This window comes from Capronia coronata, assembly GCF_000585585.1.
Source record: "Capronia coronata CBS 617.96 chromosome Unknown acBCG-supercont1.4, whole genome shotgun sequence".
NCBI lineage: Eukaryota > Fungi > Ascomycota > Eurotiomycetes > Chaetothyriales > Herpotrichiellaceae > Capronia > Capronia coronata.
The window spans coordinates 445,566-470,971 of record NW_006912896.1 but is presented as its reverse complement, the minus strand read 5'-3'; the positions used below and the strand labels follow the sequence as shown (position 1 = coordinate 470,971).

The window sequence follows — 25,406 nt, the reverse complement described above, 5'->3', positions numbered from 1 at the left end:
GTCCGTGGCAGCCTTGTCAGCCCAAGGATACAGGTAGCTTCCCCTCTACCTGCTAGGACCTTGATCACTCATCGTCTTCAATGGCGACCACATCCCCTCCCAGCTTCTCCCAGTCCTCCACCTTGCGTCTGAAGATTCGGGTTCCAAAGCCTCGTTTGGCGCAGGCGCCATGGTTGGCCACCTGGAAAAACAGCGGTGCATGCTGAATGAGCACCGGCTGCAACTTGTCCTTCAGCGACTCGACGAGCCAAACTTCCAGGGCATCCTCACTCTCTCCACGGTCTGCATCGTCCGCGTCTGCCTTGATCTTTCCTCTCTTGAGCAGTTCGCCCTCTTCCGGTCTGGAGAACACAATCATAGCCAGGTCGAGCTGGCACTTGATCCCGTATGGCTGGTACTGCGCATCGGTGATTTTCCGCAGTATCAAATATTGGAGGCTTGTCATGCCGAGTGCTTTGGCGATCACATACACATGGCCCGCTCTCAGCGCCTCCTTGCGATAGTCCTCTGCCGTGGTCAGCGCGTCGAGTTGTTTGGGAAGCTGATCAGGACCTTTTGGATTGCTGATGATGGCAGGCACATATTCGTCCATGAGGAGGTACTGAAAGACCGACTGGAAGTGCTCCGCATTGATCTTTGCCAGCTCCGGATGCATGATGTACGGACCCTCGGTCGCATCTTGCTGGACCATGGACTTGAGAACCGGCGACTTGTCCAAGTCTTGCAATCCCACCGTGAACACCGCATTCTTCGGCCCGACGTAGATCTTGACTCGCTCCGATAACGGTCTTTCTTGAAGACAAGCCTGTGCTTTGACCTCCTCTTCCGTCTTGACCTTGGTCGCCGCCTTGCGTCGTGGCAGTTCGAAGGAGGACGAAGGCATTATTCTTGTTAGGGTCAATGAAGTGGAAGGAGGCCTCGCGGACGTCTGTCGTCTTTCCCATCGCTTAGCGCCTGCTCGCAGCTCAGGGCTGAATGTTTGATGGTCTGAGGAATTGTCTCTGCTCGAGTCGTCCGAATAGAACATGAGTTCTTCTTCAAAATGCCGCTTTCTCTGGGAAGCGGTCATGCCTCCTGAAAGATACGCCATCAGTGATCATCAAGCAAGATGCAGGCAAGAGATAGCAAGAGAATTGTATAGAGATACCGAAAAGAAGATCAGTATGAAGCCCGAGAATGGATAGAGGCACGGAGACCAAGGTGAGAGACGGTACGGAAGTAAAGCCAGGGTGCTAGAGGAAGACACCAGTCTTTCTGCTTGGGAAGCAAGCGAGGTGCAAGTGAGGTTCAAACCAGAAAGCAAAGAAAATCCTTATGAGCTTGGGCTGGCGGGCACCTCCTACACGTGCCCTGGTTACCGCCAGGCTCATCGCTGAGAAAATACGACGAGTTAAGATAAAGGGACAGCTTTTTGAGGTGGCCGGTATCTCTCATTTCCTATCCTGAATCATCAAAAGGTTTCCCCTCTGACCCCGGGGATCAGAAGGAATTAGCTTCGCCATATGGGCAGACGTCAACCAAGAGTCGAGAAAAAGCGTACAATACAAATGAGTTGCGAATGCAGTCGCACACAGTGTTGTTCCATCTTTTCCTGTTCTTCCCTCTCAGAGAGAATCAATGAAAGAGTGGAAGGCCAATTGCGCCAAAGTGCCATTAGAAAGAGTAGGGTTGCTGTGAACCAGAAATTGCGTCGGCCAACCTCGAAGACGAAGCGGAGTTGTACTGCTATCGAAGCAGTGGTCGTTCCCAAAGACTCGCTGTTGTAATCCAACTGTCTGGTAGACATTCTGTCCTATCTCGCATCACAGCGCCAGATCGTCGCCCTGATGCAGCCAGTGACAACTTTCAGATCACCTTGGGAGAGCGGCTGTTGCTGAAGAGAGAGTTATGTGAGCCCCTTCCACAAGCCGGCGAGTCAATTCCCTTCAGGCACAGTGGGTCTTACCTGATCTCCACAATGTCATCCATATGGTTGCACATGGCCACAAAGAGGTCGAAAAACAATTTGCCCCCATTCTCCATCTCCATCTGCATGGTTCCGCTCCTCTTAAAAGTCTTGCGACTTCGAATGATCAGGGCTAGGTAATGGGCACGTAGGCGCGACTCGGTGTCCGGGGTGTACTGATATGCATACCGAGCAGACCGTAAGATCACGTCGACCTGGATTCCGGACTGAAGTCCTTGTTTCCGCAGAGACAATCGCTTCAAATCCTCCAGACCGTACTTCTCGGCAGCACAGTACACGACGGTATCCCGAAGGATGTCGCCGCCGGCGTCCTCAAGATAGATTGTCGCCGCGCTGTTCCCGCGACCACCAATTTTCAGATCCTGGGCGTCCTCCAGATCCCAAGTGTCTCGGCGCTTGTTATGCATCAAGCGGGGGTAATAGTCTCCCTTGTAAAGAAACTCGAGGACGCAAGACAGGACTTCCGGTTCTTCATCGGGCAGTTCCACCCTCTTCGCAGCGCTTTGAAGAAACTTGCCCTTCAAGGCGGCGGCGAAATAGGATGAATGACAGAGGACGTCTTCGTGGGCAGCGAACAGACGCTGTTCACGACCCACCACGAGAGTGACAATGGGACTCGTCAATGTACTGCGATGATCAGCATAGTTGGAGAGATGGAAGACCATGGCTGCCTACCTGGCCACCGACGAATCCCCATCCACTGTGTCCTGCATCTTTCTCTTCACATGTTCGGGGTATGTGGTCTTAGTGGTCTTCGACTTGGCGATGCGACCATCCCTGGTAGTGAAGGATCGCTTGAACATCGCGTCGAAGGAGTGCATGGATTAGTTGTCAAAGTACACAATCGGCGAACGAGCGAAGGCAGAAAGACCAAAAGAGCGGATGAAGAACCTATGGGGGGAATTGTAGAGAGCGTGATAGGTTTCCCAGGAGAGTGACGCTTGATTCACACAAGTACCATGTGATGTGGGAGCTGCGAAGTTCTCTGAATGACTTCCTCGCCTGCCAGCCTCGTTCACGGGGGAAGAAGCTAGCAACCGACGGAACTCAGACGAGAGAACTTGACGGGTCCGGGTCTCTTTGCGAACAAAGATGGCCGAACACGCGTAGATTTGCCTGCTCTGATGCGTGAAGAGAGAGAAGAGAGACAGAAGGAGAAGGATGATTGCGACGGAAGATATATCGTTGCGCAAGGCGGCTGGAAGGGCCTTGGCGAAGGCAGCCATGGCGACGAGGATGTGGTGTCGAATCACAATGGATCACTACATACATTCTCCCAGCATTAGTCGCGGTTATCTCCAGGCACTCGTGCAGGAATTGTACCGTACTGCAATGATCCTGTGTTGCAGATTGATTGGCGAGTGAAAGTCGAAGCAACAGCCGGGGGACTGGGATTTGTGCTGCGGAAGACTTGATAGCAGTGGACGACTCGGAGACGAATGTCAGACGAGCCGCTGGCACACTGCTACGAGTCATTCATTGTTGACACGAGTCAGTTGACCGCAATTAAGTTGTCATTTGCACGCGACTTGACGCGTCTCTGCTGATAAGAGATAACTAGTACTAAAGACGTAGAATGGCCCGTTGCCTGCGCATAGGTCTTTTGAGACCGCAGAACTTGACTCCATGCTTCAACACTCACACAGTCTCTCCTGACGCTCTCTGGACCCCCAATCTGATATCGGATTCGGCTGCGCTCAACTCGCCAATCCACCGACAGGCATTCTCCCTTTCCTGTTAGGCGACAACCAGCTGCGTACCTATCTGCAGGCTACCCAACCAGTGCAGCCAACGTCGCAGTAATCGTCGTAATATGAAAACACCTGGCGATTGCACGATGCATCACGTCGCTCTTGACTGCATATCCCAATGACGACTGACGGCTGACGACTGACCACCGTCCCTCTAGAAGTAGGTGCGTCTCCTCGAACTCCATCCATTGGCCTGAATGTTCTCGTTCTCACGCTCGTTGGGAGGCGCCATCTTCTGCTTGTCTTGGAGGATCTTTTGCTCCTTGGTCTTTCGCGACTGAATGCGGGCAAGGATTTCAGGGGTAGGGTTCGGATGGGATTCAGGAGTGGGTTTGGCGTTGCCGTTCACCAGGGCGTCGTATCTCTCACGGCATGCCTTGTGAGAGAAGTTGAGTACCGGCTGCGCACGACTATGGTCAGCAAGAAACACATCGAGGGTAAGACCAGAAACCAACATTGACCGTCTTCATCCTATCAGCCACGATGCGCCACTTTCTGGCCTGTGCCTCCTCAATGGCCTTCTTGGTCTCCTTGTCCGCCTTGATAACCGCCTCGACCAAAACATCGTCCTAGATTTGTCAGCGTTTAGCCTTCTGCTCATGATAGCTTGAACATACATCGCCCTCGTGCCAGTCACTCATGTCAGCATCCAAGAGTTCGTCCTGTCTCTTCTGCAATGCCTGCTTGAGACGTCTCCAACGAGTGCCAATGGTCTTGGGGTTGTACGCAGTACGACCTTGGTCGACAAGAGCCTGTGCAATGTCTTTCTCCAGGAAACGAGCCTCTTTCATGCGAACAATGATCTCATCGTCGGAATCCAAGTCAGCAGTGACCTTTTTCGCAACAGCAGGACGACCTCCGGCCATCTTCATGTGCTTGACATCGGCTGCGTTAGCTTCTTTGGCAACTGTCTTGCCCTTGCGACGCTTCTTGGGTCTGGCATTGATCTGTCCGCGTCATCAGTGGTGTATTCATGATTGACATGGCTCTAGATTCACTTACGTCCAAGGTCAAGTCGTCGTCAGCATCCGATTCAGCATCAGCTGCCGCATCACTGTCATCGTCATCCCATGTTCCATCTCCTTCACCTGGTTCCTTAGGACCTCCAATAGGTAGGCCGATCTCTGTGTAGGTCAGAGTTAGTTTGGCTGCCAGACGCTGCCAGCACAGAGGCAGTCTTTAGGGGTTACTCACCTCCCGGGAAGTAGCTGGGGTCAAGTTGTTGATGCGCAAAATAAGGGAGACGAACAAGGCTCTGACGGTGGACGACTGGCGGGGCACCCTTGTACTCAGAGAGCTTTGCAGATCCTATGCGCGACGGCAAGATCGAGGGATCAATATGAAGCGCCATGCTTGGTCTTTGTATTGAGTTGAGCACCGTGTCTGGTCAGATCTTCAAGAGATAAAGGCGAACCCTTATGATGGAAAGCAGGACTGATGGGAAAAGTCGCGCGATTTGGTAGTGAGAGAGGACTGAGAAAAAGGTGTGATGGGTAAGGGGAAAAGGTGCAGTGCGCGAAAGGATTTGCCCATATGTAAACAGTCGAGCGCGAGCGCGCAGTCAGTGAAGTTGAGTGAAGTTCAGGGAAGACGCTGGTCAACACAAGCTGTGTTGCGCATAGAGAGAGCACCCCATTCATATCGGACCTCACTCAACTTTCGAGAGTCGTTGTCACCATTGATGGTGCCTTTCACAAACCGGTCTACTGTACTCACTGGGTACTGGTAATGCAGACCATGAGAACGTAGAAGTCAAGCAGACCTCCCTGCACTAGTATATCGCAGCATTGCTCTATCTTCATATCGCTGTGTTATACAGCTGCAGATTTTAAGACAATGTTCCCTCTGTGCCGGTCTTTGGCTCTGGGTATTAGTATAATGACAAAAAGGGACGATATATGGATTGCAGGGATGATGGCTCGATGGACCAGGTTTCGACTTCTTTATCTTCATCTCCAAAGTTATGACGTTTGTGTGGCGCAGCAGTTAAACAGTTTCCCTCTCCAATCCAACAAAACAACCTGCCAGTGCCAGTACTTTTCCAGTCGCCTCTGCATGACCTACTAGTATACCATAATCGAATAGTGCTGGCTCATTAAAACCTATTCCTACAAAGTTATCGATCCTGATTTTTCACTTGACTTCTCTTCGCATTGCTCATCCCTCGCAACTGGAAGTCTACACGCAGGACCAAAAGACTAAACCTTGGTCTTAATCATATTCCGCAGCCATGGCGATGGAATACATCAATTACATCAAGGCAAAGGCGCGTATAGCCACATCACGTAAGGCCGAGACTCCAGTCCTTTCCGATGAAGACGAGCAATTCCTCGATCGCATCACGTCTCAAGAGAATCCTCCTCCGCTCCCAGCGCGGACATACCTAGATGCGCACGGCATTGACGCACAGACGGCGCTTATGGATGGGGCCCAGAATATCCCATTGCCTCAGACGCCAGATGGGATCACGCAAGTGTCGGAACTGGTCCCAGAAGATGACAACACAGAGACAAATGCCGCCCAATCTAAATCAAATGCCACCTGGAGTTGGCTCAGACGCGACAGCCGAGACGGCAAGCAGCAAGGGCGTGAGGAGACTGCTGTAGGACTGGATGACATTGCCCAGAACCTCAAGAACGCCGAAATAGAGGACGGCGACGATGTCAAGGAGCTCAAGCGAGAAGAAGAAGACATGACCATTGTGCTCGAACGTCTAAACTTGGCGGCCGTCAACAACAGGGTCTTTTCGATCAGCGCGGAAACCCAAGAGCTCCTACAACAGTTCAACCAGGTTTTCAAGGACTTGGTCCGAGGCGTGCCCACAGCCTATGATGACCTCGAGTCTCTCTTGACCAACGGGGATAGACAATTACAGAAGACATTCAACTCGCTGCCGGGCTTCCTGCAAAAGCTCATCGAGAAGTTGCCCGAAACCATGACCAAGGGATTCGCCCCAGAGATTATAGCTGCTGCGGCAGAGAGGGCACAGAAGAGCGGCATGAACATGGAGACGGCAGGCAAGGCCGCGGCAGCAGCCACAAAGATGGGAATCAAGTCGCCTTCCTTGAAGGAGTTGGCAGGAAAACCTGCGGCCATCACCGGGCTGCTAAGATCCATCATCAACTACTTGCGAGCGCGGTTCCCAGCCTTTATGGGAGCAAATGTGTTATGGTCGCTCGCTCTTTTCGGTGAGTTCTCCCATCCATGAGTCATATTATTTCAGGCATGACTGACGGCTGTCTCTAGTGTTACTGTTCGTTTTCTGGTACTGTCACAAACGCGGCAAGGAAGTCAGGCTGGACAGAGAACGACAGCTCACAGAAGAGGAGGTTAGCCAGCTTGATGCGGACTTCAAGGCTCACCATGTTGATGAGGTTCCAACCACCACTGCGGAAGAGGGAGCATCGATGGAAGAGGTGAAGGCGGGCATCGAAGAGGCTCAGGTTATCAAGGACGCTGCAGCGGAGAAGCCAGTGGAGCCGGCTATTGTCCCTCCAACGAGCGTGCCTTGAACCGCTGCATCGATCTCGATCGGATCTTGAGTCTGCAGCTGTACGATGAACGAATGACGTGAGACGACAGGCTAATAATGATGCATGCGACGCTGAGAATGATGAGCGATGAGTATGGTTTCTTTCTTGGTTGTCTCTCCAGTCTTTTTCTTCCCTATAGGAAGTTTAGCTTGACTTGTTCCATACATTTCGTAATCGACGCATAATGTTGAGCTGAGACTCAGCGACCTTTCCAAAGTCTTGTATCTCTGCAAGGGACAATCAATTATTTCAAAGCCGTCTTCGCAGTCATTGGGCTCCTCTGCTCAGTATTCGGGAGGGGATTCGACACGTAGCATGACAGGAAGTTAATAAAAGGACTAACAAGAAGAGGCCTTGAGCACGGTTACTAGTACAACATGAGCGGCGTTCAAGATGCAGGTGATTGCTGCGGATACTGGAGCATTGGCGCTGGCGAGGTGAAAGGAAGAAAATATATGGCCTGACGTAGCGACATGAAAGATACGCGAGGGGCTGCGTTTGAGATCGACTCACATTTGGCGGGCGGCATCTCTGATTGGCGGACCGTACGGAAGACACGTGAGGGGTTGCGATTCATGGAATTTTTTTGCATCTCCGTTTCGTAGCAAATTTGAGGGACAAGAAGAGCAAAGACTGAGCAACGGAGAGAATGAGTCAACGGTTGGGAATGATGACTGTGGTGACTGTGTGAGTCGCTGCCTGGCGAGTAGCGAATGTATACGTGTAGCTGGTGGTATATCTGGTACTACGTACTAGACAAGTAGTCCGTTGTAGAGGAAGCGCAGGAGAAAAGCGGTGTAAAGGTGGAGAGCCATCATTGCAGCGCAGGCCACTCGCTAGTAGACTACTAGTAGTTGTAGTAGGAGTCAGGTACGTTAGTACTGCGTAAGGTACAGCGCAGACTGACCGACCGCTGGGTCCCTCGTCTAGCTTGGGCGGAGACTGCGCAGCAATAATTAAACTGGCATCACAGCCTTTTTTTTGCTCTCTTCTCTCTTTTCTCTTCTCCTCCTACAACTCAGGCAATTCACCGTCTCAACGCATCCCAATAATCCAGTCTCAGAGCTCCAATACACGCACATACAAACATATCGTTCGAGGATTCCATTTGCTCATGGCCTTCGCTGCATGCTAGACGGCTCGAGAGGCCCCTTCTGGGGGTCTCTCACGCTCTCTTCTCTCTGCAGCCCAAGCAAATCCTCGCTTCGATATCTACTCTTTCGAGGCTCTACCGCCTAGGAGCTCCTCACTAGCAGCCTCGGAATTGCTCTACTCACAATTCAAACCAGCACCTGTTTGTCCTCAGCGACTGAAGGTGCCGTGGACGATATTTCCCCCTCTAGGCTGATTTATCCGCCCCGCCCTCTACCACTCTTCGCACGGCACGACACGCCCTAAACCCAACTCTCAACCTACTCTCTGGTACCAGGGCGCTATTTCTCTTACGGAGATTCGCCGAACATGTCTCGACTTCATACTCGCAATTCTCGTGGCCGCCAGCCTATGCTTGGCTCCGCCCCAAAATTCTCAAAATCAAAGGAACGCCCGAACGATACATATCAGCTGCCGAATGGCAAGAAATCCAAGAACCACTTGAAACAACGTACGGTTGCTAGCAAAGCTGCTGCAAGGCGCAGAAGAGCCGAGAGCACCTCATCGGAGGACTTGTCGTCGTCCTTCGGGTCAGATACCGCAGATGATGCCTCGGACGAAGATAGCGACGACGATGAAGCAGACGAAGACGACCTGCCAGCGGTGCAAGCTCCGTCTCGTTCTCAATCTTTGAACGGGGCGGGGCGCAAGATCCGGTCCATGTCCAGGGGTGGCTTCTCCGTTGCTGGCAGTACGGATAGCATGTTTGGTGACTATGGAGCCATGTACGAGGATGTGGATGACAACCCCAACATCTCTCCTGAAGAGAATAGAAAGCTTTTTGAGAACCAGATCTTCGCCGACTTGGACGATGACAACGATGATGTCTACCAGGCGGTCGACGATATCAGCGACTCTGAGGACGAGTTGGATGATCGCCGTATCGAGGAACAAGAACTTCTGGCAATGCTTTCCGAAGAAGATAACAGCGATGCGGACCTCCTACTCAATCAGATTGATGGACTATCTGCCTACGGCTTCGGTGATGACAGCGATGCCACCATCTACCGCTTTCCGTCCTCGCAGGGGAGTGATAGCGGGGCGGATGCTGCCCCCGAAAGACGGGTGCATTTTGCTGTCGATAGTGATCGCTCAATCTTCTTGGCCATGTCAGAGTCCCCAACTATTACTAGAGCATTGCTTCCTTCTGCGCGGCCGGAAGCCGTGTACTCGACGCCTATTGTCGACAAAAGATCGGCAGGGATGGTTGATGATCTTGATGACTGTATGTTGTATTCGTTTTGTTCACATTGCGGCGTGACTAACCTTGTGCAGCTGATCTCACAGACGATTGTTTGCCTGAGGAGGCGCTGCAGAGCACGCCGACTACCACACAAGTACAGAGAGAATCATCACCGTCCGTCAGTCCTCCAACGAAGAAGTCTCCTCAACGTCGAGGTCCACCTCGTGGCATCTTCATCGATGAGGGGACTAAGGCGTCTGGAATCTTGGATCCTTCTGGCAAGATTATTCTCCTGACGAATCCTCATCTCCTTGGGGAAGAATTTGCTCGTCGTTACGGGGCTTCCGAGACCTCTAGTCCTGACTTGGGTTTTGCGGAGCTCATCGAGGATAGCGACGGCGGTGAGCGAGAACCTGGCGACCTCGTTGGCGTTCCCGGTGCGGATATCATGCTGGCCAGTCTGAATTCCGCCATCAGTGACCCTTCCAACCTTGGACAGGCTGTCGGACCCCTCGAGGCCTTCTACCCTTCCAATAGCCTCCTTTTTGGCGACTTTGCAATTGACCCTGACGAGCTGGAGGAGAATTTCCGGCCGGACGAGGACACTGGCGAGGACGTGATCAATCTGACGGACGTGATCAAGTTTGACGAGGACACGGACGACAGCGAAGCCCCGACCTCACCATTCTTCATGCCGCCCAGCCGCGAACTTTCGGGCTTGGGCAATGTCAATAACGAGTTTGCTTATCTCAACAACAACAATGTGACGGCCTTCCGGCGTAACGCGGACCCGGCTTTCGCTGCCCTCAACAACACGCCCTCATTCCGGGAGATGGATCTCTTTAGCTCACCGTTTGCAACCCCCGCCCCACGACGCAAGCGGAAAGTCCATGCTTCTCCCTACACTTCATCGCATTACAAAGGGGTGACGCCGGTGCAGCGCATGCGGGCTCCCAATCATCCCCAGACGCCTGATGCATCCACGCCTGCGAAGAGGCGCCGGATCATGACTTGATGAGAAACGACGACATGAAGAAATCAAACTTCATGTCACAGTGTGGGTTGTCAGCTCCAGGTGAGCTTTGTACGCTTTATGGGGCAAGCATTCGGCGTTGCGTCGAAGATCCATCTGTTCTTTCTTTGGCTCTTTCTGCTGGCGTTACTTCAAGCAGGCAATACTTTGCTGCATCTACCGGGGTTATGGGAGGAGGGAGACCCTCGCCATCAAATGAGAAAGAGGGGCTGATATAACCGCCAGGGAGGAATGTCATCTTTGACCTTGGTTCGTTGCGCAGTTAGAAAGGGCGGCATTGCTGCGATTTCCGTGATTTACAATGAGTTCTAGTAGGACTTGTCGATGATCAGATGAATGAAAAACGAAAAATTGTTAATTGTTCAAATCAGGCCCTTTGTATCGTGGAACTGTATATTGTAGTACTATCACATGAATGAATCAGGTGTGCATATGGCGTCGTCCTCGCCGTTCACCTCGTTGTTGAGGGCATACTTACACTATGATGTCAGGCCTATGCGGAGTGGGAATGCAGCAAGATTGATGAGGTACTTACCACAGCTACCGTGCCTAGTGCAGTGGATGAGGCCACGGAACTTAGCCTTCCATGTTTTTGTTTCGACCCAGATACGTAGATAGATACCTACCTTAGATACTCAGTTGCAAGAGTGTATGTCCTTTTCACCTTGCCAGCAAAATACCTACCTACATTTGCAGACTGCGCCTGTCCGTACTGTGATTGATCGTCCACTCCGAGTCCTCAAGATGCTTATCCGTTGAAGCCGCGCAGCCCGCAGCCCCGCGCAGACTTGCTGGCCTCGCTGGTCCAAGAGACGAGACGGCTTACTTCTAGTAGGAGGCAAGCAAGAAGCAACCAAGCCTTTGCTTGAAAGGGTACCCTTACCTGATTCCCGTGCGAAGTTGAAGCTGGGTGTCCGACACTTCGGTATCGGTTGAGCCTTTCGTTCAACTGTCACTGCCACTTGTCAGTCAGTGGAAGGGAGAATGGCATGGTACTCGATCCTCCCGTCTCACCTGACAGCCTACGAGACATGGATCATCCGGGCGTTTGTGAGTTTCTCTTTTGCCATTTACCCTTCACTATTTACCCTTTGCCCTTCACCTCACTACAGTTCTGGACAACACCACAGCAGACATCCAATCCTTTCTGGTCGCGGTCGCGTGACGATCGGACTCTCTTCTAGTGGCTTGCTGACCTTTTTTCTCTCTCCCGTAGCTCGTCCTCGCAATCATCAATATCGCCCCCTGGATCATCGCCATCGTCTACGACCTCATCTACTACGTCGGCCGCAGGGCGTGGCATGAAGTCCCCATCTGGGGCGGCCGGGCCCGGGGCCAGAGAAGACCTCGTGCGCCTAGTTTGCGCGACAGGACGAGGAATGCGAGTATTGCGGAGATGATCAAGTCGGCTGCGCATCCTGCTGAGGATGGACAGAGCGCAGGGGATGGCCATCACAAGACACATGTCGTGGATGCTGGGACTGGGAGTGATGATGAGGGTGACGGTGAGGGTGTGGAGGGTGATACGTGAATGTGACTTTGATGACTGGAATGGCTTCACGATCATAAAAACCGGTATTGTCAACATTGGACACCCGTGCAGGGGCACCACACTCTGCTTCACATTACATTATGACGAAGGATACTGGAGGTTGGACACTGGGTTTGCCATTGGGACGCAATATCTGGGACATTACGGTTCAAAATACACGGTGGCTACCCACCCCTTGCTGGGGTGCGAACAAACAAACAAACACCCACCGGCATGATGACAAGCCAGACACAAGATGAGATGGTTTCACACAAATCAGGCGTCCACAAGGAATATGGAAGTTGGACATCCCCTGCGCCGACTCCATGCTTCCGTCACGCTCAGTCTCTAAGGAAACTCGTTATCCGGCGTGAGCCACCTAGGTGCAACTTACACAGCCTGACCATGGCTAGGCCAACTACAACAATCTCTCCAAGTAACACAACCATGTATGGTAAAGACACACGAGCAGACGCACAAAGTCCATAGTTTCATGTATATGGCCTTATCGGGGTCTATCTTCTGAGCCCGATTCTGTCGCCATGGACACCCAAAGCGACAAAGCTGTGAACTTCTTCAGGATTGTTCGCTAGTCAAATCTGAATCCTGTATTGGTCATGCTCATCCTGGTCCAGAATGGGTTCTCCATCCAAAACTCTTGTGTCTGAATTGCCAATGTATCTTCTACTGCTCGCCACCAGCAGTAAGGGTAACGGTGTCAGGTCCTCATCATTCATGGCCGCCATATCTGCCCTCAAATGCGGCATCAACATCCCCTTCCTGTTCGTCCTCGTCCTCGTCATCGTCGTCATCGTCGTCATCGTCGTAGTCTTCGCCTCCATCTTCGAGGCCTCGTAGACGAACAAGACGAAGGAGATCCTCGTCGTCATCATCTTGGCCTGTTGCACCCGGAATTGGACCCAGAACTTCTTCCTCGCCGGCGCCATCTCCAGTCAGTTGAGAAGAGTCTCTTTCGTGCGATGTCGGTCTCAGCAGTGTTGCAGCTGGCACGGACACATTGGCAGCTCCTGACGATGTCACCGAGGGTATTTCTTGGGACTGCGACGGTTGAGGCGTTGGGAGTTGTTGTTGCTCTGGAGATGGTTCGGCTTTCTGTTGGCTTTCACGACCCGACGCTTGCATTTCAAGTCGGCTTGTTGCCTCACCATCAGGAAGGACTGCGCTGGGACTTCTGCTCCGTGACACAGATCTCGCAGTGTGTGCATCACCTAGTTCCTTTTCTTGACTCACGCTGCGCTGTTCTTTGCGTTTCTTCTCACGTCTGTCCACCGCAGTAGAGGCTCGACTACGCTGGCGGGATCCTTCGCGTGCAGCATTGCCGCGGAATATTCCCACTGTCACACCTGCATCTTCTGCATTGGAGGCAACGGTACTGGCCACACTTGCTTCTCGGTCTCCGTGTTCCAATCCTGGAGCCATGCTGGCAACGCTCTGGCTGCGGCTGCGACTCCCATCCGATGGGCTCTCAGCACCGGCCAAACCATAAATCGAGTCAAGCACGTCGTAGTTGACTCGTCTTGAATACACGCCGCGGGTCTTGAACATTTTGCGTACCGACTCCGCCGCACTCCGCTCTCGGTCAGCTGGGCCTTCAGCGCCACCCTCGACTCCTTCGCCAGGCTTATTGCGCTCCCCGTCGGGCTCATTCAAGTAGCTGACGTCACCCCTTCGGCCTGGTCGCTTGGTCCCATCCTTTCTCTTTCCCTTAGCCTGTGCTTGTCTCAGCGCCTCCTTGTCAGGATCGAGGCCTTGTGCCCGCATTTCCGCCTCTTTGAGCTCACGCTTGATCCGCTTGACATGGTCCTGGCGCAACCAATCCGCATTCATACTAACCCAGACACGCTCTTTGATACGAGTTTCCTCCTCACTCAGTAAACAGCTCGAAACGTCATCGTCCGAGTCGAATTCATCCGGGCGAAGGGTGGGTGAGAGCGAAACATGACCAAGATTCCCATCTTTCGTGTTGACGGCTGGGCCGGGGGTCTTATCCTTGCCAGAAGGGATGGTAGCGATTATATCGGAGAGCTGGTCTTCTTCTGCAGAGCCGGGCTGTGGCAGAGCAAGGGATGCGCTGGGCTGATCTTGTTGTTGGTTGGGTACAAGATCTGGATTCTCGCGCAGAGCCTCGAGAACGTCATGCTCGATTTCACTTTCAATGGCGAGCTCGGCAGCAGACGCAGGCGGTGGCGGCGCTCGCGGAGTCCTGGTAACCGTGGTTGGTCTCGGTTCTCGCGAGGGAACGAAAGCCTCCTTGTCCGCGGTCGATTGGGGTTGCGCCGAGTTGGGAGTGATGGCAGAAGGCGGGTCGGTGGGAGTTTGCCTCGTGGGGACTTCAGGAATCTTGTAGCCATCTGCATCAATCCGGACGCGTTTAGCTGGTCGTTGGTTGTCACCCGCTTCTTGGGTGACTGCTGGTTCAGGGCTATTGCCATCTCCCTCAATCTCAGCAGCAGTCTCACTTTCCGGCAGAGGCCGCTTCTTCGGCCGACCTCTCTTCTTCTTTTCATTTGGATTCCGTGCTCGTTGGTATGAAGGTGGATCTGCAGGTGTCAGAGCGTCAAGAATCTGGTTGTCCCTGAACTGTGTAATCGAGAGTTTACTGCTGGCCGTGTCTTGGAACTCTTCCAGGCGTTTGTTGATGGTGATCTCAGTGACTTTGGCCGTCAGGACCACCTCTCTGGTGGTACGACGATAGTTGTTCATTCGAGCGGCAAGAATGACGGCGGCGCCACATACACCAGATGGCCGCCGTCCAGTCGACATCCAATCTCGTTTCATTCGTTGAACGATCCTAATCGCATCCATTTTGATCTTATCCCGATGCTCCCGGTCAAACTCCAGTTCATCGACGAAACGGTTCACCAGGACTTCAGGCCCCATTGCTAAAAGCTCGGCGCTGACATCACCTTGAATGCTCCCATCAGGCTGCATGTAGAGTCTGCGAATCAAATCCGAATACATCTTTCCGAGGGCGAAGACGTCTATGTTCAATTTCTCGGCGAAATCGATCAGCATGAGACTGTACATTGGCCGACGCTCGTTTCGGATTTGCTCGTGTTTTCGACGACATGCCAGATACAAGCAGACAACAGCGACGCTATCGATGGTTCTGCCCTGGACGAACGAGTTGCCCCATGCCAGTTTGAAGATCTGCATACCGGCCTCCACCTCGGCGAGTCTCACACCAAGCAGAGACTGATAGGACAGCATTATAGTTCGAGCATGTGCCTCAGATCTGTCGCGATTGATGGTGGGCTCACGGCCTGCATTTCCCAAGGCGCCACCGGCGGCGTAGGTTCTTTGATGAGTTTGTGACTCTCCAACGTGGACACCCAGCGCAGTAATACGGCCAGAGTCTGTCTCGCCAAAGCCTTGTTCGGACACAAGGCCGGATTCCTCCTGAGCGACAGCACCACAAGTGTCACAAATCAGTCCTTGTTCGCTTTCAACAATGTGAGGGCTCGGACAGCTTGGGTTGGAACATTTCATGGTCTTTGCACCAGCCTTTCGCGACATGATTGGTGTGGAGGCTCGCATAAAGGTAGGGGTTGTTGCTCGCAAAGAAGTCGGCGCCGGGCTCCCTAGACCTTCGATGCGGCCGCGGTAGGCTGGCTTCCGGTATTGGCCCGCACGGGGCCTAGGTGGAGGTGCTTTAGGAGGCATGCTGAGACCTCGATTGACTCCGGAAATCGACCTGTCAAGGGAATTTAGGGATAGGACTTGGGCAGATAGATCGGATAGACCGCATATCCCAGCACGTGACCAGAATTGGCAGTGGCTATTCGGTGTTGATGGGGTTTATAGTCAAGGACTATGACTCAGCTGAAGTGAGAGATGCGGTGTAATAGTGAAGAGGAGAGGCTGAGAGGAGATAGGAAGCGCGCGCAGCGGCACCCCGAGTTGACTCTCTTGATGCTGGTTGCGAAGTATTTCCAGATCGGCTTGAAAGAGCAAGCGATGTGATTGTTGATTGGAGGAAGCGAAGATGATGGATGGAGAGGGTGGTGAAGATTGATCGTTGAGGGTTCGAAGGTTGAGCTGCGAAAATGAATCTCAAAAAACTGCCATAGAATTTGTTCGCTGGCGGAAGGAGGCGGGAAGAAGAAGTGGAGGGCGCAGGCAGGCACGGTGCAGTGGCAGTGGCAGTCGCACCTGCCGCTTCTCTAGTAGTAACTACTAGTACTAGTAGAGATTATTCCCAACGCCAAGTCTCCCACGGAGTGACATCCAGAGCCTGAAAACCAAAAAGTCCAATTCTGCCATCAACTCAATCCTCAAGCATTTCCTGGAGATATGCTGGAGTAATTGTGATTGTTGTCCAGTCGATGGCACTCTGAGACCATATCCATCAAAATCCACTCAATTTCGAACACATCAATTGCAGAGGATTAAGCTTAAAGTCACGTGAGCAGTATTGCTCCTTGTCGATTGTCATGTGACCGGTCGAGGAAGTGTGCGGATTTCTCCGCACGAGGCTGCATACCCCCTCAAGTTCAGCCTCGTGAGCCGCTGAGCTCTCCGTATCACCAACTGGACAGCCGTTAGACGATAAGGTCCCCTGTCTGGGTCTGCATCAGACAGTTCTCCTGATGACTCTGAGACTGCAATCTCACATTGAGCAAGTTGACATAATGGTCATCGAACATAGTCGACCGCTCAGCGACGGTGCTAGCTTGACCGCTTATCTCACGAGACCGAGACCGTTGGAAATCCTGTGCTTTCACTCATCCGCCAGCTGGTCGAGCAGACACCGGCTGAGGTGGCAAAGTACATTCACTGGGGCGCTACTACGCGGGAAATCCAGGACAACGTCGCCATGCTCCAGATGCGCGGAAGTCTGCAGCTCGTCAACCGTCATTTGCAAGAGCTGAGCACCATTCTCCGTTCCTTTGCAGAGAAATACCGCGATACGCTCATGGCAGGACGTACTCACCTTCAGCATGCTTTGCCGCGCACGTTCGGTTACAAGTGCGCCGTCTATTTATCCAGTAACCTCAGGCACTTGGAACGTCTCCAAAAAACCCAAAAGCGCTGCATGCTCGCTCAGTTTGGAGGCGCTTCTCAGTGATATGGTCTACGAAGCTTGCAAGAGTCGATAGAGACGGCCAGGCAGCTTCTCAATGTTCTGAGAGCTCGTCCAGATGTCATCGCGCATGTTGACAAGGACAAGTTGAAGGAGTACTGTGATCCGATCAATTACCTTCAAATCATGGTCGACGAAGTCTTGAACTTGGACTCATGCTCAGTCGTGAGCGTTGTTTGTCTAGAATCCGAGCAGATATTCAAGCATAAAAGTCAACTTGTATCAATTGACCATGTCTGGCTCTATGAAGCCGGCTGGTTGTCGGCACAACACCAGCCATTAGGCAAGCATATGTCAAGATGCTGTTGGGGCCTCAGAGGCATTTCTGAATCGGTCGCAATCATGATGATCTGGGGTTTCGGACTAGTAGTCATACATGCCATATAAGTATTGCGGTATTCAAGCGTACCTCAGGTATCTACCTGGTAGGTAGGTAAGTTAGGTTAGGTAGGTAGTGGTGGGTAGAAGAGGGAGGCATATACCTAGCGAGACAGGCTCGACAGCTAGGTTTGGTCCTTAAAGCGGCATCATGCTCACTCTGGAACAAGATATAAGGAAATACGTTCACCACATGTTCCAACCTGTGCAGTGCCCGAGTATATCAGCCATCCCTGCGCGTTGACGACGGTGCTCGAGGGAGGGCTTACCCCAGACTCTATTCACTTCGACTCGGTCTACTGGCCTGCTGATACGTCGTCGTCGAAACCTTTTGAATTGCATAAGAGACATGCTGTCCAACTCTCCACATCCAGTCCTTCGCTTCCGATCATGACCTCTCACAACGCCCACCTGTCCGCCAAACTCAGCGCCCCTATGAAGAAATCCGTCTTTGAGCGGCAAAAGGCAGAGGCGGAAGCCAAGAAAGCCCGCGAACAGGCAGAGACGGCGGCGGTGCTCGAGGATTTCGTGAAGAGCTTTGACGATGATGAAGGCGAGCCCTCTGGCTTCCCGTCGAGGAGGCCCGGTCACGGAGGTGGAGGTGGAGGTGGTGGTGGAGGCGCGGCTCATGGGCATAACGCCAACTACGGTCCGGGACCGGGAAAGAGGCATTTCACAAGCTCGGGACTGAAAAGCGGCCCAGGAAGTCTTGGGCCACCGCCATCACTGTCGAGGAGCGGTCCAGGCAGCCTCGGGCCCGTCCCGGGTTATGGCAAGAAGAGGCATTTCGATGACTACTCTGGAGGACGGGATCGAGATCGCGAGAGAGAGCGGAGAGATAAGATGTTTTCCTACGAGGAAGAGAGGAGCAGGAACGGTCGACAGGATTCCGGCGCGTTTGGTCTGGACGAAGAGGCCAAAGATGCGGAAGACCTGATGGCGGCGGCAAAACCAACATTACATCTTTCCTCTCTTCCTCCTGGAACCTCACCTGCAGTCATCAAATCCCTTTTCGCACCATCGCCGTTGACGGTCGACAACGTGCGCATCCTCCCCGCCGCTCCAGGCCCAGGCAGCGATCGAAGATCCGTCTCGGCAATCGTCACTCTTGCTGCTGAGACGCCGGCCACGGATATTGACACGACCGTCTCACATCTGCAGAACAAATATCTCGGCTTTGGATTTAACCTGTCTATATCCCGCCATTTGTCTTCCGCGGCACTGACGGGAGCGGGCTCCCTAAGCAACAACAAGCCCTCGGCCAGCTTGAACAGTCTTCCATTCGGCGCAAGGCCCATTCCTCAGCATACCTCACTCTCTAGAGCTCCCCCACCCGGGCATCATGGACCAGGCCGCTTTGCGCCGCCGCCATCCTATACATCCTCGACTCCTTATGGAGCCAGACCCGCCAACTTCCCTCCTACTCAGGTTACAGTTCAAGCACCCAATGATCTCAAGCAACTCCGACTTATCCACAAAACTGTAGAGGCTTTGTTAACATTCGGGCCTGAATTCGAAGCGCTGCTGATGTCGCGGCCGGAGATCCAGCGAGACGAGCAATGGGCTTGGCTATGGGACTCTCGCTCCGCCGGCGGTGTCTACTATCGCTGGCGACTATGGGAAATTCTCACGAATTTCAAGGCTCGCAAAGGTCCCCATGCAGGGCACTACGGTTCACGAGAGCAAGGCGACGTTCTTTTCGAAGGCCAGAGTGTGTGGGTCCCTCCCGACAATGGCCTCAAGTTCGAGTACGTGACAAAGGTGGAAGACCTCGTCAGCGACGACGACTACAACTCGTCCGACGAAGAGGACATGGACGATGGAGGTGGTCTGGCGACACGCTACCGTGACCATCAGAAATTGGCGGCCACCACAGCGGACCCGGCACCTGGAAAGGACGGGATGGGGTACCTGAATCCTTTGGCTAAGACGAAACTCGTCCACCTGCTGAGTCGACTACCTGAGTCGAATGCAAAATTACGCAAAGGCGACGTGGCGCGAGTAACAGGCTTCGCGATTGAACATGCGGGCGCGGGTGCCGAGGAGGTCGCTGCTCTTCTCACGCGCAATGTGATAAAACCGTTCTGTTACCACGTAAATAAGAAGAGCCAGTCTCCAAGCTCGGACGAGGAGAAGCCTGGGGATGACGAAATGGAGAACGACGGCGACGACCCAAACAAACACAAGGACTCGCCCCAGGATACCACGCCCGCGTCGCTCGTGGGACTCTATGTCATCAGTGACATCCTTTCGTCCTCTGCTTCTGCCGGAGTTCGACATGCATGGCGGTATCGCTCACTCTTCGAAACTCAGCTGCGGGTGCAGAACGTGTTTCCGATCCTTGGCCGCGCCGCGCGGGACCTCAACTGGGGAAAGCTGAAAGCCGAAAAATGGCGGCGCAGTATCCAGAGCGTTCTGGGCCTGTGGGAGGGATGGTGCGTGTTTCCAGGGCAGACCCATGAGGCGTTCGTTGAAGGGTTTCTCAACCCGCCTCTGACCGAGAGGGAGCTCAAAGAGAAAGAGAAGAGAGAGGCAGAAGAGAAGATGGAGAGAATGCGCGAAAGGGAGAAGGAGAAGGCCGCTAGTCGTTGGAGGAGTGTTGAGGCCGATCAGGCGGAAGCCCCGACGGCTGCTGGCGAACCCATCAATCGTACACCTTTGCTGAAGCATGGGAAGTCCAAAGACGAGGACGGCGATGTGAACATGGACATGGATGGAACGCCCATGACCGACGAAGATGAAGACGACAACCTCACCGATGCCAATCTTGACGGGGTGCCCATGGACGACAGTAGCGACGAAGAAGCAGCCACGCAACAAACCGGTACTGGGGGATATCAACACCTGGTGCTAGAGGCATCCGAACAACCGTCTACAGAACCCGGCTTGCGCGATGATCCCACCGAGGCGTCAGAAGAGGTGGTGCCCTCCCAGGCCACAGCAGAGAGCACGCCGTCTTCACTGCATGCATCCAAGACGCAACCGCCTCCTACAGCTGCAACTGTAGGTCAAGGCCGCAAATCCCGTCTCAGGGCTGTAGATTTTGATGATATGTTCGAGTAACGAGCGCAAGCAGAAATGTCGAAATAAACGAACTATCCGCGTGGACTACGCTTCGAAAAGCGAGTCAAACCACACACAGACCTACAGTTCTCGGGCGTAAAGACCAGATATGCGTATGAAGCAGCATTTGACGATGGCACGTAGTCTTGTAACTATCAAACGGTCATAGCCGAGTAAATGACATTACCCTCTCCTTCGTCCTCTCCTTCGTGAAGCGTACATCTTCTGTTCTATGCCAGACTAGAACAACTACCATATAACCGCTGCAGGCCTACACTTCCTCGGCACTGGCCTGGCCCGGCTCGCCTTCTGTCAGCTTCGACGCACGAGGGTCTTCAGAAATGGTCTTTTCTAGAGGCGCGGTGCCTGCATCGGTGCCCGCCGTTGTTTGCTTACTCACGGGAATAGCGTCGGTATTCGGATCTGGCACCTCCCTTTCAAGTTCCGGCCCTGATGCTTCACCAGCGCTTGCTGTTGTACGTTGAGAAAGTCCGGGGACGTCCTCATCTGATGGTTTATGACTCAGGGGATTCGATTTCTCCAGTTCAGGAGTCTCCAGCGTTGGCTCCGCTAGGTCCCCAGCCGTATTTGTGGCGATCCGGGTGGCATGGGGTACCGGTTCATCTCCTTGACGGTCCTCTGTGTTGTCGGCGTGATCTGTTTTCTCCGTAGTCGAAGGCACGGATGCATCGGGGGCTGTTGAAATGTCCCCCGGTTTCGCAGTTTCGCCGGAGTGGTCAGCTGTGGCATGGGCGTCTTCGCTCTTCGATGAAGCTTCTGGAGCAGAAGGCTCATCCGCAGCCACATTGACCTCGTCTGTATCGTCGATTGTCCACAGAGCACGCGGTGTGAACATAGAGAATCGCAAAGGAGCGACAGCAGGTGCAGAAGACCTCGCCGGTGCTCTCCTTTGAGGGCCCCGTGCTCTCGCCTTTCTGGCATCATCTAGCGGTTTGGCGTCTTCTACAACAGGCTCAGGCTCCTTCTCCTTGGGAGGGCCCAACCCCAATTTCTGATTGAGGTCATTCATGAAGTTACCTCTTAAGCTCGCGATCTTGCTACCTTGTCCGGGCTTCGCGGGGATCTGCGGCTTTGCTTTGGCGATGGGAGGTGACACCTTGTCCTGTTCCGCTGATCCGGCAGAATCTCGCGAATGAGTTTTGTTCAATCCCTCTCCAACCGGTTTCCTGCCTGGCCGAGCCGGAATCTGAGGCTTTGGTCGGTCAGGTATACTTGGGACTTTCTTCGAATCGGTCGGCGAGGTAGAGGTGCCCTCTCCAAGGTTCGTGTCTGTCTGTGACGGCGGTACAACGCTCGGGGCAACTTGGGCTGTTGAAGCATTTTCGCCTAACCTACTCCTGTCTGCGGGACGCGGAGGCACAAATGGCTTTCCCGGACTCTCAACCGGACTCTCATCTTCTTCGTCCACCGGTGGAGTGTTGACGATGGCAACAAGGCGCTGGCTTTCTGGTTCATCTTCCCATATATCGGAACTGGGAAATCGAGGTACCATCCCTGGTCTCGTCGGCATGTCGTCGCGGAGGTGCGGAGCAAATTTTGATTTCGCCAGTCTCTCCTCCTTCGGAATGAGCTTTCTGCGTTCCTCTTCGGAAGGTTCTTCTTTGCGTGCCGCTTCCTGTTCGGGTGTTTCAAAGGTCTTTGAGACGGAATCTTCCGTTTGCGCAGCCTCCGTTGGCGGAGGAAGGTCAGGCGTTGAGACCGTGGCAGAATGTAGGGCGCTGCTGGGAGAGTCTTCCCAGATATCTTGACTCGGGAATCGTTGTCTAAGCGAGTTCGGCCTCTGCTTAAATCGTTCGGCGTGGCTGAGTGGTTTCTTCGTGTCTTCGTCTTCGGGAAAGAGTGGTTCATACTCCTCCACGTCTTCTAAGGGGGTATGCATATTGTCACGTTCCTCGAGATGCGGGACGGATCGAGGCGCCGACTGGGATGCATTCTGGAGCCCATAGATACTTGATGGCCTGCTTGATGGCCGGGAAGCTGGGGTCGCATCACCGCTACGGAAGTCCATGTCGAAGTCACTACCGCGGCGTTCGGCTCTGGGAGAAACGGCCGGTTGTAGGTGTCCAATGCCCACCTCTTTCGCCACTTCATCCGCGGCCAAAATTGGGACCGTGTATCCGTGCTCATTGACATAGCCATCCTCACCAGTGGAGTGGGAGACGTACGGCTGCGCCTCTTGAGTCTCGTTGAGTGTCTCCTCCCCGCCGGTGATTTTGTTGAAGCGACGGCGAGGGGGCTGTATTTGGACTTCCTGCTCGGATTCACTTTCCAGGGCGTCATGATCATCGGGTCTACCAGACACCGAAAGCCTTCCTCGGCGAACCTCGGCAGGGGTCGTGCCATCAGCGGGGAAACTAGCCTTCCTCAAAGGAGACTCAACGGCGGGCTGAGAACTGTTGGTAATCGTCTTTGCCAGACTATTGGGCGTGTTGACCTGAGACCTCGAAATGAAGACGTCGGAAGCAGCATATCCGATCTGTTCGTCTGGGTACGAGAACGTGGTTCCAGACGTACCTGCACGGGTTAGAAAGGTTTAGGCATCAGGTAGGATATGTACTTACCAAATCCGGCTCCCCGGATGGCAGTCTCGCGGACTATTTTGTTCAAGTCGTCGGAACTCAAGGCAAAGCTTCCCCTGCCACTTCCGATGCTCTCGTACACACCGTGGCCGGTGGTCTCTTCGTGATGAGCAGCCTCCGGGTGCTTTGCGTACCAATCCTTTTCGAACCTGTCCTGTGGAATCACTCCGTGGCCGTGGAGGCCGTAGCTCCCTGGGGGGTTGTACACATCTCGGCTTTTGGAACGCGAATGAAGTTTCCTGTAGGCACCATTTTCCCCGGTATGGGCCGGGGTCATGCCTGGGGTAGGCGCCTGCACATCTCCCAGTAATGGATTAATGGGAACTCGGATACCTATTTCTGCCGGGCCTGATTCTTCTCCATAGATGGAGGAGCGACGTTCATTTCCCACAGTAGAACTTGGTCTGGAAAAACTAGTTCGAGTTCTTACGCGGCCTAGACCATCACCTTCCTCTTGACCTGGAGTCGACGACTTTCCAATACCATGCTGAGCCGCCTGCTGAGAGTCTGTCCTGGTAACAGCTTGAATCTGTGCTGCGGCACTTGACTTCGGCAAAGAAGGCTTGGGGGCATGCAGCGTGAGATCTTGGGCAATATTTCTCGTCTGTGCAGCACTTTCCGCAGGAGGATCAGAGGCCGAAGGCGGTTGGCTTGCCTGTTCCATTATCTCACCATATTCCATTCCTTCTTGTCCAAGGGAGGGAAGATGTTGGACACTAGGCCGGCGAGGCATTGCCTCTGTTTGGTCATTGGCCTTCTGTCGAGCATTGTTGGTATTCCAAGGGTCATTTAGAGGAGACCGAGGGAAGTGTCCGGGAGATACGGATCGCTCGAGGCGTTTGTTGACTGGACGTGGAGGGATTTCGGGCAGCTGGTTGGCACCTTGCGCTGCAGAAGCTTGTTGGGCTCGAGTCGGACGAGGGGGGATGCTGGGAACAACTTGGGCCGACATGATGGGCAAATGAATGCTTGACGTCGACTACACAGATGTGCGTTAGCCAAATACAGAGGACATTGGAATGGTAGTGAGTGTAATGCAATCGCTGAGAAGATTCACCGCTCTGAAAAGTACAGACGGTGCAGTCGGATAGGGATCGACGAGATATTTGATAAGAACCAAACGGGCCCAAGCCCCAGAAGAATGCAGGGATGGAGAGGAGTGCGTACCAAATGGAGTAGCAGACAAAATCAGAACCAACCCGAAGAACAAATAGAGAGAAAAGGAGATAGTATAACAGATAGAGCGGTAGTTATTGAGATGTGTTGATATAGATGTGGGGGATATGAGAGAAGAGGAATTGAATCTGAGGCAACGGGAGCAAGTTATGTTGCAGTTGGAGTCTTGCGGTGTTTATTCTTTTTCAAGGCCATGCAGCAGGCACATACGAGGAGAAGCAGGGACGAGGCGCAGGCTGTGGATGAGGGATGAGGGATGAGGGATGAGGGCTCCATCTCAGGCTTGAGTCCAGGCACTGGACAGGTGTAAGAGCGATGATGCAGTGTGTCTCGAGTACCTATGGCTTAACTGAAACTAAGTTACCCTTGAGCCTGGAGGGACCCTCAGGTGCCCCCCAGGGAACCTATTGGGGCATCCTGCTTAAGACCCAATGCCCACTTGGAGAGAATTCGGCTAGTGACGGTCATTGCGGCCACTTTTTCCATCGCAGTCACTGGATTTTCCTGCGTCCTCATTCGCTGCCTGGCACGATGCAGGAACCAAGCACCACTGCACCAAATTTGCACCCGCCATGACGTGATACCTGGAGAACTCTTCGCTCTTCGATCTGATCAGTTGAGTTTCCAGAAACCCGCTTTCGATGGTCATCCTTTGCTCATACTGTTGGTGCTGTTGTCATCTGGCATGATACAGGTCTCCAGTGAGCCATTTTGCGGAGTTTCCATGGCCAACATCTACCTAGGTGACCTGCAACATTCAAGAGGACTTGCTGTTCTAAATGAGAAGAACGAAAGCTGTCAATACCTCAAGGACGAGCTGGACGGAAAAGCAGGGAGCACGAGAAAAAGTTCGGCCTTCACGTGGCCCGTCCGCTACCTCACTAGCTGCTAATAGGACTCTAATGTCCTCGCCGCCGAGCCTGAAGAGGCATCATG

General features: G+C 53.4%; 10 protein-coding genes across 10 annotated transcripts; 5 read left to right on the top strand and 5 right to left on the bottom strand.

Moving 5' to 3' along the window:
* Positions 1-64: 64 nt before the first annotated feature.
* On the bottom strand, positions 65-1,069 carry A1O1_04731 (uncharacterized protein; the record flags this gene model as incomplete). The annotated part of the gene is made up of 1 exon (XM_007725620.1): positions 65-1,069. One exon carries the CDS (start codon positions 1,067-1,069, stop codon positions 65-67), a length of 1,005 nt encoding a protein of 334 aa, XP_007723810.1.
* Positions 1,070-1,941: 872 nt separating this feature from the next.
* A1O1_04730 (uncharacterized protein) lies at positions 1,942-2,769 on the bottom strand (the record flags this gene model as incomplete). Its single annotated transcript, XM_007725619.1, has 2 exons — positions 1,942-2,593; positions 2,642-2,769. 2 exons carry the CDS (start codon positions 2,767-2,769, stop codon positions 1,942-1,944), a joined length of 780 nt encoding a protein of 259 aa, XP_007723809.1.
* Positions 2,770-3,871: 1,102 nt separating this feature from the next.
* A1O1_04729 (uncharacterized protein) lies at positions 3,872-5,068 on the bottom strand (the record flags this gene model as incomplete). Its single annotated transcript, XM_007725618.1, has 5 exons — positions 3,872-4,117; positions 4,173-4,286; positions 4,335-4,664; positions 4,720-4,841; positions 4,912-5,068. 5 exons carry the CDS (start codon positions 5,066-5,068, stop codon positions 3,872-3,874), a joined length of 969 nt encoding a protein of 322 aa, XP_007723808.1.
* An 879-nt stretch (positions 5,069-5,947) lies between these two features.
* A1O1_04728 (uncharacterized protein) lies at positions 5,948-7,229 on the top strand (the record flags this gene model as incomplete). The annotated part of the gene is made up of 2 exons (XM_007725617.1): positions 5,948-6,905; positions 6,964-7,229. 2 exons carry the CDS (start codon positions 5,948-5,950, stop codon positions 7,227-7,229), a joined length of 1,224 nt encoding a protein of 407 aa, XP_007723807.1.
* A 1,482-nt stretch (positions 7,230-8,711) lies between these two features.
* Positions 8,712-10,600, top strand: A1O1_04727 (uncharacterized protein; the record flags this gene model as incomplete). The annotated part of the gene is made up of 2 exons (XM_007725616.1): positions 8,712-9,627; positions 9,678-10,600. The coding sequence occupies 2 exons, from the start codon at positions 8,712-8,714 to the stop codon at positions 10,598-10,600; spliced, it is 1,839 nt and encodes a 612-aa protein (XP_007723806.1).
* Positions 10,601-11,602: 1,002 nt separating this feature from the next.
* Positions 11,603-12,149, top strand: A1O1_04726 (uncharacterized protein; the record flags this gene model as incomplete). Its single annotated transcript, XM_007725615.1, has 2 exons — positions 11,603-11,668; positions 11,835-12,149. The coding sequence occupies 2 exons, from the start codon at positions 11,603-11,605 to the stop codon at positions 12,147-12,149; spliced, it is 381 nt and encodes a 126-aa protein (XP_007723805.1).
* A 729-nt stretch (positions 12,150-12,878) lies between these two features.
* A1O1_04725 (uncharacterized protein) lies at positions 12,879-15,833 on the bottom strand (the record flags this gene model as incomplete). The annotated part of the gene is made up of 1 exon (XM_007725614.1): positions 12,879-15,833. One exon carries the CDS (start codon positions 15,831-15,833, stop codon positions 12,879-12,881), a length of 2,955 nt encoding a protein of 984 aa, XP_007723804.1.
* Positions 15,834-16,842: 1,009 nt separating this feature from the next.
* Positions 16,843-17,232, top strand: A1O1_04724 (3-carboxy-cis,cis-muconate cycloisomerase; the record flags this gene model as incomplete). The annotated part of the gene is made up of 1 exon (XM_007725613.1): positions 16,843-17,232. A coding segment is annotated over one exon (390 nt), but the record flags the coding sequence as incomplete, so codon positions are not given.
* A 789-nt stretch (positions 17,233-18,021) lies between these two features.
* On the top strand, positions 18,022-20,694 carry A1O1_04723 (uncharacterized protein; the record flags this gene model as incomplete). Its single annotated transcript, XM_007725612.1, has 1 exon — positions 18,022-20,694. One exon carries the CDS (start codon positions 18,022-18,024, stop codon positions 20,692-20,694), a length of 2,673 nt encoding a protein of 890 aa, XP_007723802.1.
* Positions 20,695-20,965: 271 nt separating this feature from the next.
* Positions 20,966-24,246, bottom strand: A1O1_04722 (uncharacterized protein; the record flags this gene model as incomplete). The annotated part of the gene is made up of 2 exons (XM_007725611.1): positions 20,966-23,229; positions 23,277-24,246. The coding sequence occupies 2 exons, from the start codon at positions 24,244-24,246 to the stop codon at positions 20,966-20,968; spliced, it is 3,234 nt and encodes a 1,077-aa protein (XP_007723801.1).
* Between the last annotated feature and the right edge of the window lie 1,160 nt (positions 24,247-25,406).